Source organism: Cervus canadensis, chromosome 18 (assembly GCF_019320065.1).
Source record: "Cervus canadensis isolate Bull #8, Minnesota chromosome 18, ASM1932006v1, whole genome shotgun sequence".
NCBI lineage: Eukaryota > Metazoa > Chordata > Mammalia > Artiodactyla > Cervidae > Cervus > Cervus canadensis.
The window spans coordinates 51,141,825-51,157,876 of NC_057403.1; the positions used below are offsets into that span (position 1 = coordinate 51,141,825).

Consider the following 16,052-nt stretch of genomic DNA (forward strand, 5'->3'; position numbering starts at 1 on the left):
TCCGCTTCTGCTAACGCAAAAATAAACGCCAGCTGTCAGGCAGATCTCAGCCACTATTTTGGTTGGGGCGTTGGCGCGGGCCCCAGCTCCACGAGCAGCAGGGCAGGGCGGTGGGTGGACAGCGGGCTGTGGCTACCACCTCCCACCTTGGCTGCAATTTGAGGAGGTGTTTCAGGTTTGGGGACCAAGAAAGGCCTAAGTAGACCCCAGCCCAGGAAGCATGGAACATGCTGGGTCACAGTGAGGGTGATCGTGTTCGGTATTTCAAGCAGTATAAGAGGAGAAGCTATGAGAACGCCAGATGCTGCCCCTCTGGCATGAATTTCTCGGCTCATGGTTGTTTTGTTTCTGTTTAGGGGGTGGGGGCATCCCATTGTTTCAGTCCCTGGAGCTGTACCAGCCAGTGGCTAAGAGCACAGCCCCAGCACCAGTTGACCTTGCTTGACCTTGGTCAACATGTCCCCTTAACCAGCCTCAGTTTCCTCATCTGTAAAGTGGAAATAACGGCATGACCCCCTCCCCTAGAGGATGAAGCAGGGGTGAATGGGTAAAGCACTAAGTACAGAGCCCTCCTCCATCCACACCAGGGGCTCTCCCCTCCCACTAGGGAGGCAGGGAGGCGGGGAAACTGAGGCCACAGGTAAGACAAGGGGCCCAGGCCCCATGGGGAATGAGTGCCAGGGCTTTTGACCTTTTCAAGCCTCACTGTTTCCCAGTAGACCACACTTGGAGCTGCTTATTTGAGACCCAGCAGATTAAGCCATGCACCCCTCTTACCAAGCGGGAGCTCAGCCCAGGAGCTCAGCCCACGGAGGGGAACAGGCCTTGCCAGCCCTGCCCTGTGGACTGACACAGTCTGCTGGGTGATTGAGAATAAGCAAGGAAGCACCTGTGATTACTAAGCAACCAGAGATATACAGGGCTTAAGGGAATCTGGGAGCACAAGGCTGCTGAGGAGGAAGGAGCCTGTCACCTGGGCTTTGGAGGGTGCATAGGAGTTCAGCTAGCTCAGGAAAAGCAGTACAGTGTGAGTTGAAGCCAGGCAGCCACAAGGAGACCCTGAGCAGTGGAGAAGCCCCTTAAGTGAGGTCCACTGCCATTTCTCTGGCAGCAGGGGGCAGAAAGAGAGAGTGGCTGAATTTGGGGGAGGAGAAGGAGTAGTCAAAGCAAGGGATGGGGACACTGGTTTCTTCCTCTCAAGCATGAGTAGAGGAGAGGCCTGTTCCTGACCCACTCCATCCAGGGCGGTGGGCAAAGAGAGGGTCAGAGCCTTGGGTTCTCTTCCTCACCTCCCCACTTACCCTAGGCGGGCACAGCCTGTGGGCGGGGCCTGGGTGGGGATGTGAGCAGGGGCGTGGCTTGATTGGCAGGGGCGGGGCCTGAGCTTACGCTCCCTCCGCAGCAATGCACGGATCCCGGCCTGAGGAAGTGATTGACCACAGGCTCACGGAGCGCGAGTGGGCGGAAGAGTGGAAGCACCTCAATAACGTGAGTGTCCAGGCTCAGGCCACGGGGTGCCGCAGCCACTCCCAGGCGCCCTGCCCAACCTGCAGAGGCTGCGGGGGCCGGCCGCTGTGCCCTCCCTCAGCCCTGTGCCCAAGCCTCTGCTTCTGCACTCCTGGCCAACCCTCAGAACACTCCCTCCCTGGGCCGCCATGGACTGTCTCCCTGAGGAAGGTCCCTTGGCCATGAGGGTTGGACCCCTTCAACACCATTTTCAGGTCATGCCCACCCCGTGTCCTTTTGGGGAGGGGAGCCCAAGAGAAGGGTGGTCCCCAGAGCAGCACTGACCCCTCTGCTCCACGGGGCAGACCACAACTCCAGGACTGCAAGGAGAGCTCCAGCTCTGGGTCCTGGACAGTCTCCCCACCAGTGGGAGCCCTGGGTGCCTCCCCAGTCCTTGCGCAGGTGCTCAGGGATCTTTCGCAGCAGCAGAAATGGGTTTTCCAGCCAATGCCTCAAGAGCTGTGGGTAGGCTACACAGTCGGGTGGACCGGGCTGGAGTGTGGGACAGTGTCCTAGCTGTCCTCCTCTGCGTGCGACTCACCCACCCTGGGTGCCCACAGCTCCTAAACTGCATCATGGACATGGCCGAGAAGACGCGGCGGTCGCTGACCGTGCTGCGCCGCTGCCAGGAGGCTGACCGTGAGGAGCTCAACCACTGGATCCGGCGCTGCAGCGACGCGGCAGAGGACAGCAAGAAGGGCCCTGGGCCGACCGCCCGGCCCCTCAGCAGCTCCACAGGCACAGAAGGTGCTCAGCTAGGTGCGCTGGGGGGCACGTGTGGGGCCGATGCAGGGGGACCAGGGGCCAGGCCATCACTGATCATGGCCCTGCAGGGAAATAACACCCAAACCACCCCACCTGGAAAAGAAGGGTCTTCTGCTGCACTGACACTGCCTGACCTGCGGGGATGCCCAGTTCTTGGTTCCGATGGGACAAGGGCTCGGCACTGGGAGGCCCCCGGGGGCTTGATGACTGTGGAACCTGAGAGAGGCCATCTCGTCCCAGCTCCCAGTCAAATCCAAGGCCCATTGCCCCTGACAGTCTTCCTTCATGACATTGCCCTGTTCCCCCCTCCACCAGCTGCAGAGACAGGGTTTCCCCCATGTGTACCTCAGGAACCCCCAAGGTCACTCCCACGCCCTGCCCCCAAGGCCCAACCAGGCGAGGCCCCATCTTGTGTGTGACGCTGGTGTCCCTGTGTTTCAGACGTCCACCGGGAGTTCATGCCTCGGACCCTGTCTGGCTACATGCCCGAGGAGATCTGGAGAAAGGCGGGTGAGTGGGGATGGCCTGGGGCCCCAGACTCTCCCACCCTCCCCATATGCTGGAGGGGCCCAGCAGGGCCTTCCCAGGCCTGCTGACCCACTCTCCACCCTCCAGGGCGTGGCACTCTGCACACAGTAGAGGGCAGGCTTTGGAGATTTCCCCACAACCATGCCTGGCTGCCCGCTCCGGGGTTGTGGGCAGGGGAGATCCAGCTGGACTGGCCCACTAGATGAACAGCCCGAGGTGTCCTTTTCAGAGGAGGCGGTGAACGAGGTGAAGCGGCAGGCAATGTCAGAGCTGCAGAAAGCCGTGTCTGACGCTGAGCGCAAGGCCCACGAGCTCATCAGCACAGAGCGGGCCAAGATGGAGCGGGCCCTGGCCGAGGCGCGGCGGCAGGCCTCCGAGGACGCCCTCACTGTGGTCAACCAGCAGGAGGACTCCAGCGAGGTAGGGCCGCCCCCCTCCCCTCCCCCCAGTCCAGGACGCAACCCTGGCTCTACCACCTCCCAGCCACGTGACCTTGTGCAGCCCCGCCCGGGGCCTCTTGACCCCACGTGCCCTGGTGAGCTGGATCCTGTGGGTGTCCTGATTGTACAGATGTGGAAACTGAGGCCTCCAGAGAGTGGCTGGCTCACCCCAGGTCACTCCCCAGGAAGTGGTGGGACTGTTGTTCAAACCCAGGCTGGCTGACACCAAAGCCCATGACCTCTCTGACCCCTGAAAGCAGAAGGGTGTGCAAGTCACCATGCTGGTGCCTGTGTGTCTGGGAGCTGGACCGATCTGGTGGGGCAGGTGGGAAACCTGGGTGACCACATACATTCTCTCCTTGTCTGAGAATGGCTCAGAAGGCAGAGAGGTGAAGAGGAGGGTGCAGCCCTCTCCAGGGGCCCCTGGACTGTCTTTAAGGAGGGCACTTCTCCAAAATCCCCTGGGCCTGTCTGTGCTGGGCCGGCCCTGGGAGGGAATGAGGAGATGACTCCCGGTCAGGTGATGCCCATGTGCATCTCTTTTCCACTGCACTCTCAGCTGGAGCAGACAGACCTGACGGTCTGAGGGACCAAGGGAGAGGGGACGCAGGATGATGGCCTGTGCAGCTTCAGGCCATGGACGCGCATGCGGGGGAGGCTACCTGGGCGGGTGGGCCTTCCTGCCAGGGAGGCTTGGCTTCCCCACCCCACAGCCCACGCTGCTGCCTCCGGCCTTTGGAAGGTAGAATCCCTGCCCACCTTCTGCTCACGTGGGTGGCTGGGGTCAATTGCTTATTCCACAAAAAAGGAGCAGAGGCCCAGAGGTAGGGAAAGGACTTCAGCAGCTGTGGGCACTCACCACCCCTTTACTCTGCCCAGGCTGTGACATTCTGGTATCAAAGCCTTGGCAGTGCCAGGAGGGATTCCTGAAAGAGAGGGAAGGGGCCATGGCACACCATGAACCTGGGGTGGGCTGGGGTGGTGGGAGCCTGTCCCGCCAGAGTGGCCCAGGCAAGGGGCCATATCTGCAGAGGGTCACCTGCGAGCCTGGGAGTGTTGAGTTTTCTTCTTTTCTTGCTCTGTGATGCTGTGGCTGGGTTTGAGCCGGTGTGTTTGGAGTGTGTGCCTGGTCTGCAGCTGGGTGGGTGCTCAGGGGAAACAGGGGGTGAATCTGGGCCACCCTGATCGTTCCCCCTCACCTCCAGAGCTGCTGGAATTGTGGGCGCAAAGCCAGCGAGACATGCAGCGGCTGCAACGCGGCCCGCTACTGCGGCTCCTTCTGCCAGCACAAGGACTGGGAGAAGCACCACCATGTGTGCGGACAGAGCCTGCAGGGCCCCGCGGCTGCCGTAGCCGAGCCTGTGCCCGGACAGTCCGACACTGCCACAGGCCTGGGCCCCTGCCTGCCCCCGGCCGCTGCCAGCCCCAGCGAGGCGGGCTCCACTGGGCCTTCCCGCCCTGGCTCTCCTGGCCCACCCGGCCCCCTGGACGCAGCGCCCCGCTGACCCGCCAGGACCTGATGCCCATCGAACTGCCCAGCCCCGCCCGGCCCGCAGGACGCGCACCCAGCCCTGGGAGCCGACCATGGGAGTCACCGCTGCTACTGCTTCTCTCCAAAAGAAAACAGAACCAACAAGACTGCATCCACACGACTTCCTCAGCTACCTGACGATCACGCCTCGACCTCTTCCGAATCCTCAGAAACCACCCGCTGAACTTGAGGCAGCGGGCGGACGCCGGCCAGAGGTGACCGGCTCGTCCACACCCACCTCTCCCTCCCTGTCTTGCTCTCTGTCTTGTTTTTCTCTCTTTATGACTTTCACATACTTTCTCTTCGATGAAAAAATAGAATTGTTTGGTGGCTTATATTTTCATTGAAGAATTTTGGGGGACTTTGTGGCAAGAGAGCTACTCAGAAATGGACAAAGAAAACTGAGGTTTTCTCCCCTTGCCTGATTCAAAAGGCAAAAGGAAAACTGTTCTTTCATAGCCGGAGATCTGAGCCGCCAGTTCATGGAAACCGCCCTAGGGGTGTGTGGCCAATGCGGTGAGGCTGGTGAGAAAGATGTCAGACTCAAGTCGTAATTTTTCATTTTCAGAATTTTTTCTCCTTTAATGTCAAATTCTTTGGCTTTAAGTAGAAATCCAAAAAGTTTTTTAAAAAAAAGAAAAAAAAAGGTAAAGGAAGCATGCTGCAGTCCATGGGGTCGCAAAGAGTCGGACACGACTGAGCGACGGAAATGAACTGAACTGAAAGGAAGCATACCTGTAAACTACCTTGCCAGCTAGCTAGCCAAGGACGCCGGACACACCTCTGCTCCAAAGGAAATCCAAAAAACATACACAAGAAGTCAAAATCCAAAATTTTGTTGTCACTGCCAAAGGATGTTTTTCACTGTTTTCCTCCACGCCTGGGCTTGTTCCAATGTCCGTCTTTTCTCTTGCTTTGATTCTGTTTGGGGGGCGATGGGGTATTGGGGTTTGGAGTGTTTTGTCCAACAGGAAGCAACTTCTTTCTTTTCAACTCCATGGCAGCGCCTCCCCTGGGGCCGGGTGGGGTGGGCAGTGAGGCCCTCGGCACCCACACGTGTGTGCAAGTGTGTGTGTGCATGTGCGCTGGGACACACCCAGCATGCATCTGCACACACGCAGGAAGGGTATCTTGTCCGTCCTCACACCCTCTGTGAATTTCCATCACATTTCATCCTTTCCACTTGTGAAAAAAGTGCTAATGTGTCCTTCCGAGAGAGAATATAATTCCGAGACAAAACTGTGACAATCTTTCGGGTTGATTCTCGACTGCTTTTCTGAGCACGAGGAGACAGCCACCACGCCTTCCGCTGCTGCTTCTCCTCGTCCTCCTCTACCTCTGCCGCCCGCTACACGAGCCTGCCGCCCAGCTCGTCTCTCCGTCCCAGCCCCCGTGTTTCCTGCAGCCCCTCTCCTGTCGTCACACTTTTGCAGAAAAAGGAAAAAAAAAAAAACCCACAAAGAAAAGCAATTTGCCCTCCCTGCACCTTCTGGAGACTTGACCAGCTGTATATAACCCTGCATTTTTGTCCAGCTCTTCCTCAGGGGATGGTCTCTCTGAAGTCCCCACCCCACGCCTCACTCTGACCCCCATCCCACTCGCTCCCCCAGCGATCTCAAGGAGGAAATAAAGGAATAAGGAAATTCTGATCTGTACTCAGTGGGAGAACAAACAGCAGACACAGTCTCTGATCGGGGTTTTACTGCATGGCTGTAAGAAGTTCCAGGACTGGAGTGCAATAGTGACCAGCTACTGAAACCCAGAGCCCAGGGGCCTGCCGAGAGGCAAGAAGTCAATGGTATATGATAATGTGAATGTATATAGTCCTTGCAGAGGTCCAAATGATGATATTCATGATGATGATAATAAAGAAGAGATGTTTGCCAAATAAAAAATTAAGAGAAACCATGGAGGTATGTAAAGCATAGGAACTAGGTTTTCAGAGAAATCCGAACTGTGGTCCTCCAGGCAGCAATGTGTGTGTTGATCATTGTTACTTTCCAGAGTTGTGAGAACTTATCCTTTGAGTACTGAGAGGAAGGACTCCATCCGGTCACCACAGACGAGGTGCTGTTCAAACCCCACCTGGCAGGAGTCCTAACTCTGACCGCCCAGCTAGACCTCTCACCCTCCAGAAAGCCTGTGGGCTGCGCAGGGCTGCCAGCCTCTCAGAGGCTCACTTCTGTGGGTTTCAGAAGAGCAGGGGCCACGTGGGATTCAAGCTTTCATGAGGCACCTGTCACACGTGCAGTCTGCTCTCTTATAAGCGCTGAACCTGTTGGAATGGCAGTTTTGCACATGCTATGATGTAGGCCCACCTCCCCTTGGCCTCTGTTCCTATGAGGTTGCTGGTAGGCGGGCGTGGGTGGTGCCCAGGGCAGCCCAGGGTCTGGGGTGGGGGGAGTGGTTCAAGGCCCTGATGTCAGGACTACTGCAGCCCCGCGGGTGGGCTTGGCTGGCCTCTGCTCCTCTTCAAGGACAGGCGGGCACACCAGGGGTGGTAGCATATTGGCCAGCTGGTGGCGTCAGTCCAGACCAGCCTGCAGGGCCAGACCACAGGCTGAGGGTCTGAGGTGGGGCAGTCCCTCCCACCCCAGTTGTTGGGAAGAGGTCGCTGCAAGCCCCCTGGGAAAAGCTGTCTTCCTGGTGTGACCCTCCACACCTGTATCTCATTCACCAAGACCTGCCGCTGGCTGGGCCTGCAGAAGCCTCAAGTGAGGGGCCGGCCACAGACCGACAGACAGAGCCCCTGCTGGCAGAGAGTGTCCACAGGGTCAGAGGGTGGTGGCCGGGTGGGCAGCACAGTCGAAGGCTGAGGCCCAGAGTGGGAGGGAGGGGGCGTCCCCGTGGGCGCCATGTCAGCAGATCCCAAAGGTGCGGGCCGGGTCACACGAGGCAGGCCTCCTCCGTGCCCTGGGAGCCTGTTTCTGTTAGTCACTGCATTCAGGCCCTGCTTGAAGAGGCAAACTCAGAATGAGTAGCCCTGGTGGGAAGGGGACTGGGGGTCTGTGTTTTCCTGCAGTTTGCATCTGCAGCAGCTGCCTTTCTTAAGCAAAGAGGACATCTGGACAGAAGGGGTCCCACCTCTTCTCTCTGCCCCGAGGCTGTCCTGCCCCTGGGCTCTCTGGCGGTTGGTGCATGTGTGGGGATCCCCTCCCAGGAGGCCCAGGTTCGACACGCTGGTGACCCCAAAGCTCTGTTAGATGTGGCTGCTGGCAGAGCCTCCCTCCCCGCAAGTCAGGCCGAAACAGCAGCTTTACCCCCATTCTGAGGCCAAAGTAAGGATAGGAGGGCAGAGAGAGGTGGGCGGCAGCCACAGCTGCCAGCCCACCAGGCCACACCAGGGAGGATGGAAAGACCAGGGTGGCAGATGCTGGCCCGGGCCCCCTGACTCCCGTGGAAAGCCCCTGGTGTGAGGCCCTTTGACCTTGCCCACCCACTGTGCTCTCTGGCTGTTCTCCTAGGATGTGTCACTGTCCCCACGTAGTGTCTGGGGGTATTCTGTTGGCAAAGACCAGTGCCCCCCATTCCCTGTGTGGACAGGCTGGCACATCCCAGACCCTGTCAGAATTAGGAGGCTTCCTATCCCTATGGCCCACCAGGACCAAAGGAAAGCCTTGGGTACTACAGGGCAGAGAGAGCTGGAGAAAGCCTCAGGGCCAGGAGGGTACGGGCTGTAGGACGGAGGAGCCGGCCTTCTGGGAAGGGGCCGGGAGAGGGGCCTTCCTCCTGGTTTCATCCCAATGACACTGTGGAGAGAGGTCAGGACCGGCCCTGACTCCCTCCTGTTCGCCAGTTCTTCCAAATACATCCTCAAAAGGACACCAGAGTCCACCCACCTTGCCTGACCCAGTTCTATAGCACATGTGTCTGCCCATTGTTTTGCCCATCTCTTCAGGCTATCTGTAAATTATCTATTGATTCTTTTATCAGTTCATCCTTCTGATCAATCTGGTCACCTCTCTGGCCATCCAGTCTCTCACTCATCCGTCCATCCATCTGTCCGTCTGTCCATTACTCTGTCACCTAGTCCCCCATTCATCCTTCTACCATCCGCCCGTCTGCATGCCATGCATGTGTCTCCATCTAACCCACACAACCATGCCTCAGCCCATCCCCAGCCAGGACCCAGTGTAGCACCAACACCCTCAGTGACCCAAAGCCACCTTGGCCATCCCCTCCCAGTGCCCCTCCCATGAATCCAGGCCTGTTCCAGGGACAGACCAGGTTCCGCTACAGGCATTGTAGGCAGATTGGACCGACACTGTAGCAACAGCTCTGGCCAGTCTGAGCCCGCCTGGCAAGTGTGGTGGCATTGGACCAGGAGAGGTGCTGGAGGCGGCCCACACAGCTGCTCAGGGGCCCTGTGACCAGGGCCATCCGTCAGGGAGGCACATTCCCTGGCAAGACTTGGACACCGCTGAGGGTGGATTGAGGGGGTCCGGCGCGATGCCTGCTGCATTCCTTGTCACCAGGGGTCACTGCCCAGAGGTGTTCCCAGGAAGGGAGGAGACAGAGCCCCAAGCTGGCTGGCACCAGACACCAGGGCTCCCAGAGCCCCTTCTCCGGGTACTCATTGTTGGCTCTACCTTCCCTCCTCGCCTGTCTTCCATCTGGGGGTCCCAGAGCTGGGAGTGAGCCCCTCAGAGCTGGAGAGCAGAGAAGGAGCCCCAACCCAGGCTGATGAGGCCGGCATTCCCAGGACCCTGGAGGCCTAGTGCAGCCCCCACCTCATCTTTCCCTGGCCCCTGCGGCCGCACAACTGCCTCCAGGCCCCCACGGCCCACAGGTATCTTCCAGTCCTCCCTCCCCCAACCAGATTCGTCCTGCTGGCCCAGGAGGAGGCGGCGGAGTTGAGGGGCCTGGACAGCCCACACGGAGGAGGGCTGGGGAGCCGAGTGTCTGGAGCAACCCATATGGTCCGAAGTGTTCAGAAAACTCTGTCTGCCTGCTTCCTGTTCTTTTCATTTCAATTAAGTCGGCCCCTGGGGCACCTCACCAGAGACCCCCTACAGCAGTTACACAACATAGCGGGCTCAATGGGAGCCCAAACTTAAACGTCTGAAGGTAGGGCTAGGGGCCCAACCAGGCCGGCCTCTGTGGGTGAGGGGCTCCGGCAGTGGGAGCCAGGCCGGGCACAGCCACACACAGCTTGGTGGGGACAAACTGACTGTCCACGATCTCTTCTTTTTATCTCACGCTATGTTTTAATTCTCCCAAAAGGGCCGGGCTGTCTTCCTCCGTGCTGGGCGGGGTCCTGGCAGCCACCCTCCCACACCCCCCATCTCTCTGTTCGAGGCCCCGTGGGTTCTGTGTCATGGAATAAAGCTGCCATTCGCCAACACTGGCTCCACGTCTCCTTGAGTGTCCGGCGACTCCGTCTACGCCCACTTCACACAGATTTGTGTGGGGGCCTTCTCAGGGCCAGGCAAGAGGGACAAGACCCTGCCCCATGAGGGTGGATGAACATGTGATGCAGGGTAGGAGTGTCAGCGGGACGGGGCAGATAACTTGCCTCCTGAGTTCTGGCCAAGGGGCACGGGGGTGGTGGTAGGGGGGCGGTGAATGCTCGAAGGTGTGTCCTCTAGTTGGTTGGGACGACCTTGACTTCAAGGCTTCAAGGGCCCAAGCACCCCTCCCTGTGGCCATGTAGGCACCATCCACAAGCTCTGAGGGTGGACGCCGAGGGAAGGGACACCTTGACCCCAAAGAGCCGGGGTGTCCCTGCCATAGTATCCCGGCTCACAGGGCAGGTCCTGCCCAGAGTGGGTGTCCCGGGCTAGGGCTCTGGGATTGGGGGCGGTCCTGGGAGGAGGCTGTTATTAATACTCCAGCCCAGCCTGGAACATGGTGTATTCTGAACGGCGTCATTGGAAAGGCCAGCGTGGGGGCGAGCCTGTCCCCACGCCAGGCGGCTGGCGGGAGCCCCAGCGGGCCTGGTGTGTCAGCAGTGCCGGCACAGAGGGGATGACAGCAATTTTCCATTGCAGAGGTCTGAGCTCAGAGGAGCCTGCCGGGCCAGGCCAGAGTCCAGCCAGCCCTTGGCTTGGACACAGCCGCCATGCTGTCCCTCACCCATGTGGAGGTAGAGGGAGGTGCCCGGGCCAGAGCCCCTTCATGGAGTCTTGGCCCGCAAGTGAGGGGAGCTGACTGCCCTGAGCTACGAGAGACCTGCGGCAGCCGCACTTCTGTCCTCATCCACCAGCCTTGGGCTGGGGCCATGTCCTCCGTGCTGCCCTTGAGGCACTCTGGCCAGCTGGGGTGGGGGAAACCTGGGGACATGTGCCTTACACAGGACCAACAGAGGCCTGGGCACTGTGGCCACAAGAGGGAGCAATCAGGAGGGCTTCCTGGAAGCAGCAGCACACTGGCAATAGTGCCCCGGGGGCCTCAGACATGCAAGTGCATGAAGTCATGTGCAGCCAAGGGGAGAAGAGCTGTCGCAGGCAGGAGGGCTGGGAGCTAGGAGGCCATGCCTATAGGCTGACAGCCAGCTCAGGCCCGCTCCTTTCCCTCCAGGGCCCGGGGGGAGGAGGGGGGACAATGCAGGCTTAGTTCAGCTTCTCCAGAGGTGAGAACAGAGCCAAGAGGAAAAAGGCAGCCACTGCGGGCCCTACAGCACATGCCTCGTCCTCCCACCTCTGGCCCCCAAGGTCCACAGGCTTCAGCTCTCCCATCACCCAGCTCCATCCCGGGAAAGAGACCCCGAGAGGTCCAACGGGCACCTACCAGCTACAGCCTGGAGGGTGCGATACGTGCTGGGTGAGCAAACACTCAGGAGGATGCCATACCAGGGAGCAAAAAGGCCAGAGCAGCTGCTGCTCTCTGGGAGGGGAGACCGGAAACCAAGGCACCCAGGGACACAGGCCTGCAGCCGCCCTTGAGGAGAATGACGGGAAGAGGCCAAGATTTGACAAGCTGCCATCAAGCCCCCGGTATCCAGGCCTGATCTGCACAGGCCTGCGGTTTCCTCAAGGGTTCCAACCTAAGAGCTAGGGTTGAAGGGGGAGGGTCCGTGGGGAATCCATGGGGGTCAAGAGGAGGGACGTCTCTCCTCTGGCCCAGTACCCCACTCTGCAAGACCTCTGACCCCGTGGTACCCAACCCCCACCTCCAGACCTTTGTTCAAGCTGTTCCCTCCACCCAGGCCACGCTCGCCTCAGCTCTGCCTGACCCAATCTGTGAAGGCTGGCTCAAACGCCACCTCCTCCAGGAAGCCTGCTCTGACCCCCATGCCCCACTTTCGCTTCTGCATACTCAGGTAACTTGCTCGTGCCGGTGTCATCCTAACGGTGGTTGACCACTGGAGGCATGACATAGCAAGGCGTGTGACAACAACCCCATAGACAACCCCGTGGACCACTCCTGCATCCTGACAGGTGAGGCTGAGCTGTGGGGGAGTAGACCTCTGAGCCCCACCTCAGCTGCACCCTCTCCATCTTGAGTGTCCCGGAGGGGCCGCCCCGCAAGGAAGAAGGGCCCAGGGTGGGGGGTCTGGCCTCTGATCCCTCAGGGCCCAGAAGCCAGAGTGGAGGCTTGGCCCCAGGCAGGAGACTGCTGAAGCCTCTAGTGGGAACACCTGGCCTGGGAGGGCGGGCTTAAAACCCAGGAGGGCGCAGGCAGGTGCTGGCGTGGAGTGAGCCCGGAAGCCTGGCCTGCCCCTTACCCCTGCCGCCATGTGGCCCTTCCTCAGCCGCGCCCTCTTCCCTCCCCCTACTGAGGCCTGGCTCCAGAGGGCTTCCTCAGACCCCGAGGCCCAGGGCTGGGGGGCCTGGAGCCCGGCCGAGAAGACCCGTCTGGGTCCAGGGGCTGGCGGGGAGGAGGAGGAGACGGGGGAAGCTGAGGAAGACGATGAGGAAGATGCCGGCTTCCTGCTGTCTCTCTTGGAGAGGGAGGGCCTGGCTGAGTGCCCAGTGCCTGACCAGGTAACCACTGAGTGGAACGCCTGGGGGAAGCCAGCGGGATCTTGGGAACCGGGAGAACCTGGGGCCAGGGGATAGACTGCTGTAGCTCTGCCTCCAGGGGTCAGAGGGCCACTGTCCCCCGCCTGGAGGAGGGTGTAGGGATGGACACCCGCCACACACAGGCTGGAGAGGCCTCTGTGTGTTGGGGTGGATAAAAGGGGCTTCCTGCAGGCCAGGGTCCTCACCGCTTCCCTCACCCCTCCGGGGAGCCCCCAGCATGACCTGAGGACCGGCAGGCCCATCCCCTCTGTCCTCGCTCCAGGGAAGCCTAGGGGCCGTCCCACCTCGAGGCTCAGCCTGGGCCATGTGCTGGCAGGAGCTAGAGGCCATCAAACTGAAGCTGTGGGCCATGGAGCAGGCCCAGGGGCCGGAGCCGCCCATGGTGCAGGAACTGGATGAAGGAGAGGAAGCTGCTGGGGCCCTGCTGGCCAGGCAGTTACTGAGTCCCGAGACAGGTAGGAGCCAGCGGACCAGGCCAACCACTGTCCTGGGCCGCGGGCCTGAGTCCTCAGTTGCATGGCTCTAAGCCCCCTTTCCTGGTAAATTGGGATGACTGCAAACTCCCAGGGAGAGGCTGGGGTTTCCATGAGGTCCAGCCTGGCAGTGGGGCCTTCTGGATAAGCCCCGACGGGTGGTCTTCCCCAAGAGTCCCCGAGAGATGCGGGTGTACCTCTTCCCGGAGGAGTGAGGACTGAGCCACCCAGGTGGGGTGCCTGCCCTTAGCAGCTGCCGGGAGCCCCCTGCCCAGGACAAGCCCCTGGTCCTGAAGCCCCTCTCTCCACAGACAGCCCCCTGGAGAAGGCAGCGGCTGACCACAGATCCGTCTATGTGGGCAATGTGAGTGAGGGGAGGAGGGCAACTGCAGCCCCCTCCTGGCTGAGAGGATTAAAGGAAGGGCGAAGGGCCGTGTTTCAGGGGCAGACTCCAAAGCCACACAGGCCTGAAAAGGAGAAACAGGAGGGGCGTCTGATGAAGGGGCATCTCCAAGCGGAGACCCTCTGTGGTCAGACCCACTGTGGCCTGGGTTGGGGGTCCAATGAGGGGGCATCCCCAAGACGGAGTACGGACTCTTTGTGGTCAGACCCACTGTAGCCTGGGATTCAGGGTTTCTATGTGCAGTCTCCGGGTGAGCAGATCACTGGCAACAAATTCCACTCAGAAAAGCCACAACCCCTGCCTAGGCCAGTGAACTTGGGGAACGTTCCTCTGGGTAGCCAGTCCCCTCCTCCAAAAGGGGTGGGGGACAGAGGCCCAAGCTACTACCCCCCACACCGGGGCCCAATCAACCCCTCTCTACCAAGAAAACGTGCTGCAGGAGCCCCTGGGAGGGGGAGGCTGGTGCACAAGGCCCCCCACCGTGGCCCGTGCCTGGCAGGTGGACTATGGGGGCACGGCCCAGGAGCTGGAGGCCTATTTCAACCACTGCGGGGAGATCCACCGGGTCACCATCCTGTGCGACAAGTTCTCTGGACACCCCAAGGGGTCAGTGTGGGGCCTTGGGGAGGTGACCTCGAGGAAGGGTCCGGTGCCCGGGGAGGACAGCTATGCCTGGGTAAGCATTGCCCTCACTGGCCCCTGCTCCATCCCAGCTATGCCTACATAGAGTTTGCCACCGAGAGCTCGGCCCAGGCCGCTGTGGAGCTGGACAAGAGCATCTTTCGAGGCCGGGTCATCAAGGTGTGTGTCACTGCAAGACGAGGGGGTGGGGGTGGGGTGGGGCAAGTGGCAAGGACACACAGCTGCCCCAGCATGGCCCTTTGCCAGTCTCTGGTGTTTGGGCACGTCTGCTGGACTGAGGCTTCCTTCCTGACCCAGACTCCACCTGCAGGGGGAGATGCTGGCTTGACTGAAGCTGTGGCTGGACTGTTGTGGTCTAAGTGGGGATCTTGAGATGACTGGGACCAGGCTAGGGTCTGATGCCTCAGGCAGCCGCATGCCCTGGGGCCACCAGGGCCTGGTGGGTACTGGGGCCTGTGTTCACCTGCTTAAGAGCCTTCAGCAGGGAAACCCCGGAAGGCAGCTTTAGTCTTCGTCTCGGCTAGGGGTGGGGAGGAGGATATGAGAACAAAGATCTCAGGCGGACTTGGCCTTTGTTTCCAGGTGCTGCCCAAAAGGACCAATTTACCAGGGATCAGTTCCACGGACCGCGGAGGCCTTCGAGGACACCCAGGCGCCAGAGTGGGATCCTTCCCCCACAGCGGCCTCCAAGGCGGGGCCCGTTTCAGACCACGAGGGCGGAGCCGGTGGGCGGGGCCCTGGGAGGGCGGGATCCTATTGGGGCGGGGGCGGGGCCCGGTGGGCGGAGCTCTGGAGGCCGCTCACCTCCCATTCTCCTTCCCGCAGGGGACGCGGAAGATTCTCACCGTGGTTTTCTCCGTATTGAAGCGAGGACGGGATTTTGAGAGTGGGGTTTGCCACTTGGTCAGGAATCAACATTGGTGCTCCTAAGAATAACTTCCCCTCCCCCTTCATTCCGCTGGAGGACTGCTGGACCCCACCGAGGCCACCGTGCACGGAGCGGAGCACAGGGTGGGTCTGGCGCGGACGCCAGTCAGGGCTGTGGAGGGCATGGGACGAAGCTGTGGGCAGGTGAGGTCTGGGCACCACGGGGTCAGCGCCGGCTCGACTTACTCAGGGATGTTCCACTAACGCCTTTTATAGAAAAGTAGAAATAGTGTCTTATTGGTAAAGTATAAATTATTAAACTTGAATATTTTTTAGAGGCACATGGCAACAGTGTCCCCTTTATTCGCCTCACTTGGACGCTGTTTCCTCAGGTGCAGAGAAAGCAGTTGCTGGGTGACTCAATCTGAGACGCACGCTAACAGCCAATGGGCAGCCCCCTCACACCGTAGGGACAAGCTGTTGCTGTGTCTTCACCCCAGGTCCTGTGGCCTCCGGGACACATGCTCGGCCCATGACGAGTGACAGAGGGAGGGTGCAGGCCCGGCCCTGGTGAGACCTGAGCGCAGAGGTTTCCATGCCGGCCCCCTGCCTGTGCCCTGCACCGCCCCGCCCCCCCCCCGCCCCCCCCGCCTCCTTGTGCACTGATTACGCTCAGCTCAGAGCTGAGGAAGGAAGCTGTGGGTCTGGGCTGCAGACACACTCGGTCACGGCCTTAAATAACTAAAAAACCTCTCCCTGGGCTTCTCTAAAGAAACCCTCTTTGCCTTGTAACCTTTCAGTTATCAGCTACTCAAGTTTCAAACACAGCTGCTCTGGGGCTCCAAGCCCCAAAGGTCCCCAGTGCCCAGTGTCCCCTTTACAGCACCAGTGAAGGCAGCATTCTCTCGGGAGGGCAAGTAGCCCTCTGCTCTC

General features: G+C 60.2%; 2 protein-coding genes across 3 annotated transcripts; both read left to right on the forward strand.

The window, feature by feature from the left end:
• The first annotated feature begins 212 nt into the window (after window positions 1–212).
• On the forward strand, window positions 213–10,112 carry LOC122420494 (protein CBFA2T3-like). 2 transcript variants are annotated; one of them, XM_043435624.1, is made up of 5 exons: window positions 213–1,488; window positions 2,067–2,253; window positions 2,713–2,781; window positions 3,029–3,219; window positions 4,445–10,112. In XM_043435624.1, the coding sequence occupies exons 1-5, from the start codon at window positions 1,405–1,407 to the stop codon at window positions 4,742–4,744; spliced, it is 831 nt and encodes a 276-aa protein (XP_043291559.1). In that variant the 5' UTR covers window positions 213–1,404; the 3' UTR covers window positions 4,745–10,112. The 2 variants fall into 2 exon arrangements, with proteins under 2 accessions (XP_043291559.1, XP_043291558.1); XM_043435623.1 differs by having other exon boundaries at window positions 226–1,488; window positions 2,067–2,265.
• Window positions 10,113–11,963: 1,851 nt separating this feature from the next.
• PABPN1L (PABPN1 like, cytoplasmic) lies at window positions 11,964–15,460 on the forward strand. Its single transcript, XM_043437179.1, has 7 exons — window positions 11,964–12,695; window positions 13,051–13,189; window positions 13,519–13,571; window positions 14,110–14,216; window positions 14,324–14,411; window positions 14,835–14,977; window positions 15,078–15,460. The coding sequence occupies exons 1-7, from the start codon at window positions 12,447–12,449 to the stop codon at window positions 15,115–15,117; spliced, it is 819 nt and encodes a 272-aa protein (XP_043293114.1). The 5' UTR covers window positions 11,964–12,446; the 3' UTR covers window positions 15,118–15,460.
• The last annotated feature ends 592 nt before the right edge of the window (window positions 15,461–16,052 follow it).

Bases quoted from the DNA above. Each gene is read 5' to 3' on its own strand.
- LOC122420494 (XM_043435623.1), top strand. From the start codon at position 1,405: ATGCACGGATCCCGGCCTGAGGAAGTGATTGACCACAGGCTCACGGAG. The intron at 2,266-2,712 runs GTGCGCTGGGGG...CCTGTGTTTCAG, and splicing joins CACAGAAGGTGCTCAGCTAG to ACGTCCACCGGGAGTTCATG. The intron at 3,220-4,444 runs GTAGGGCCGCCC...CCTCACCTCCAG, and splicing joins AGCAGGAGGACTCCAGCGAG to AGCTGCTGGAATTGTGGGCG.
- PABPN1L (XM_043437179.1), top strand. From the start codon at position 12,447: ATGTGGCCCTTCCTCAGCCGCGCCCTCTTCCCTCCCCCTACTGAGGCC. The intron at 13,572-14,109 runs GTGAGTGAGGGG...CGTGCCTGGCAG, and splicing joins GATCCGTCTATGTGGGCAAT to GTGGACTATGGGGGCACGGC. The intron at 14,978-15,077 runs GTGGGCGGGGCC...TCCTTCCCGCAG, and splicing joins AGACCACGAGGGCGGAGCCG to GGGACGCGGAAGATTCTCAC.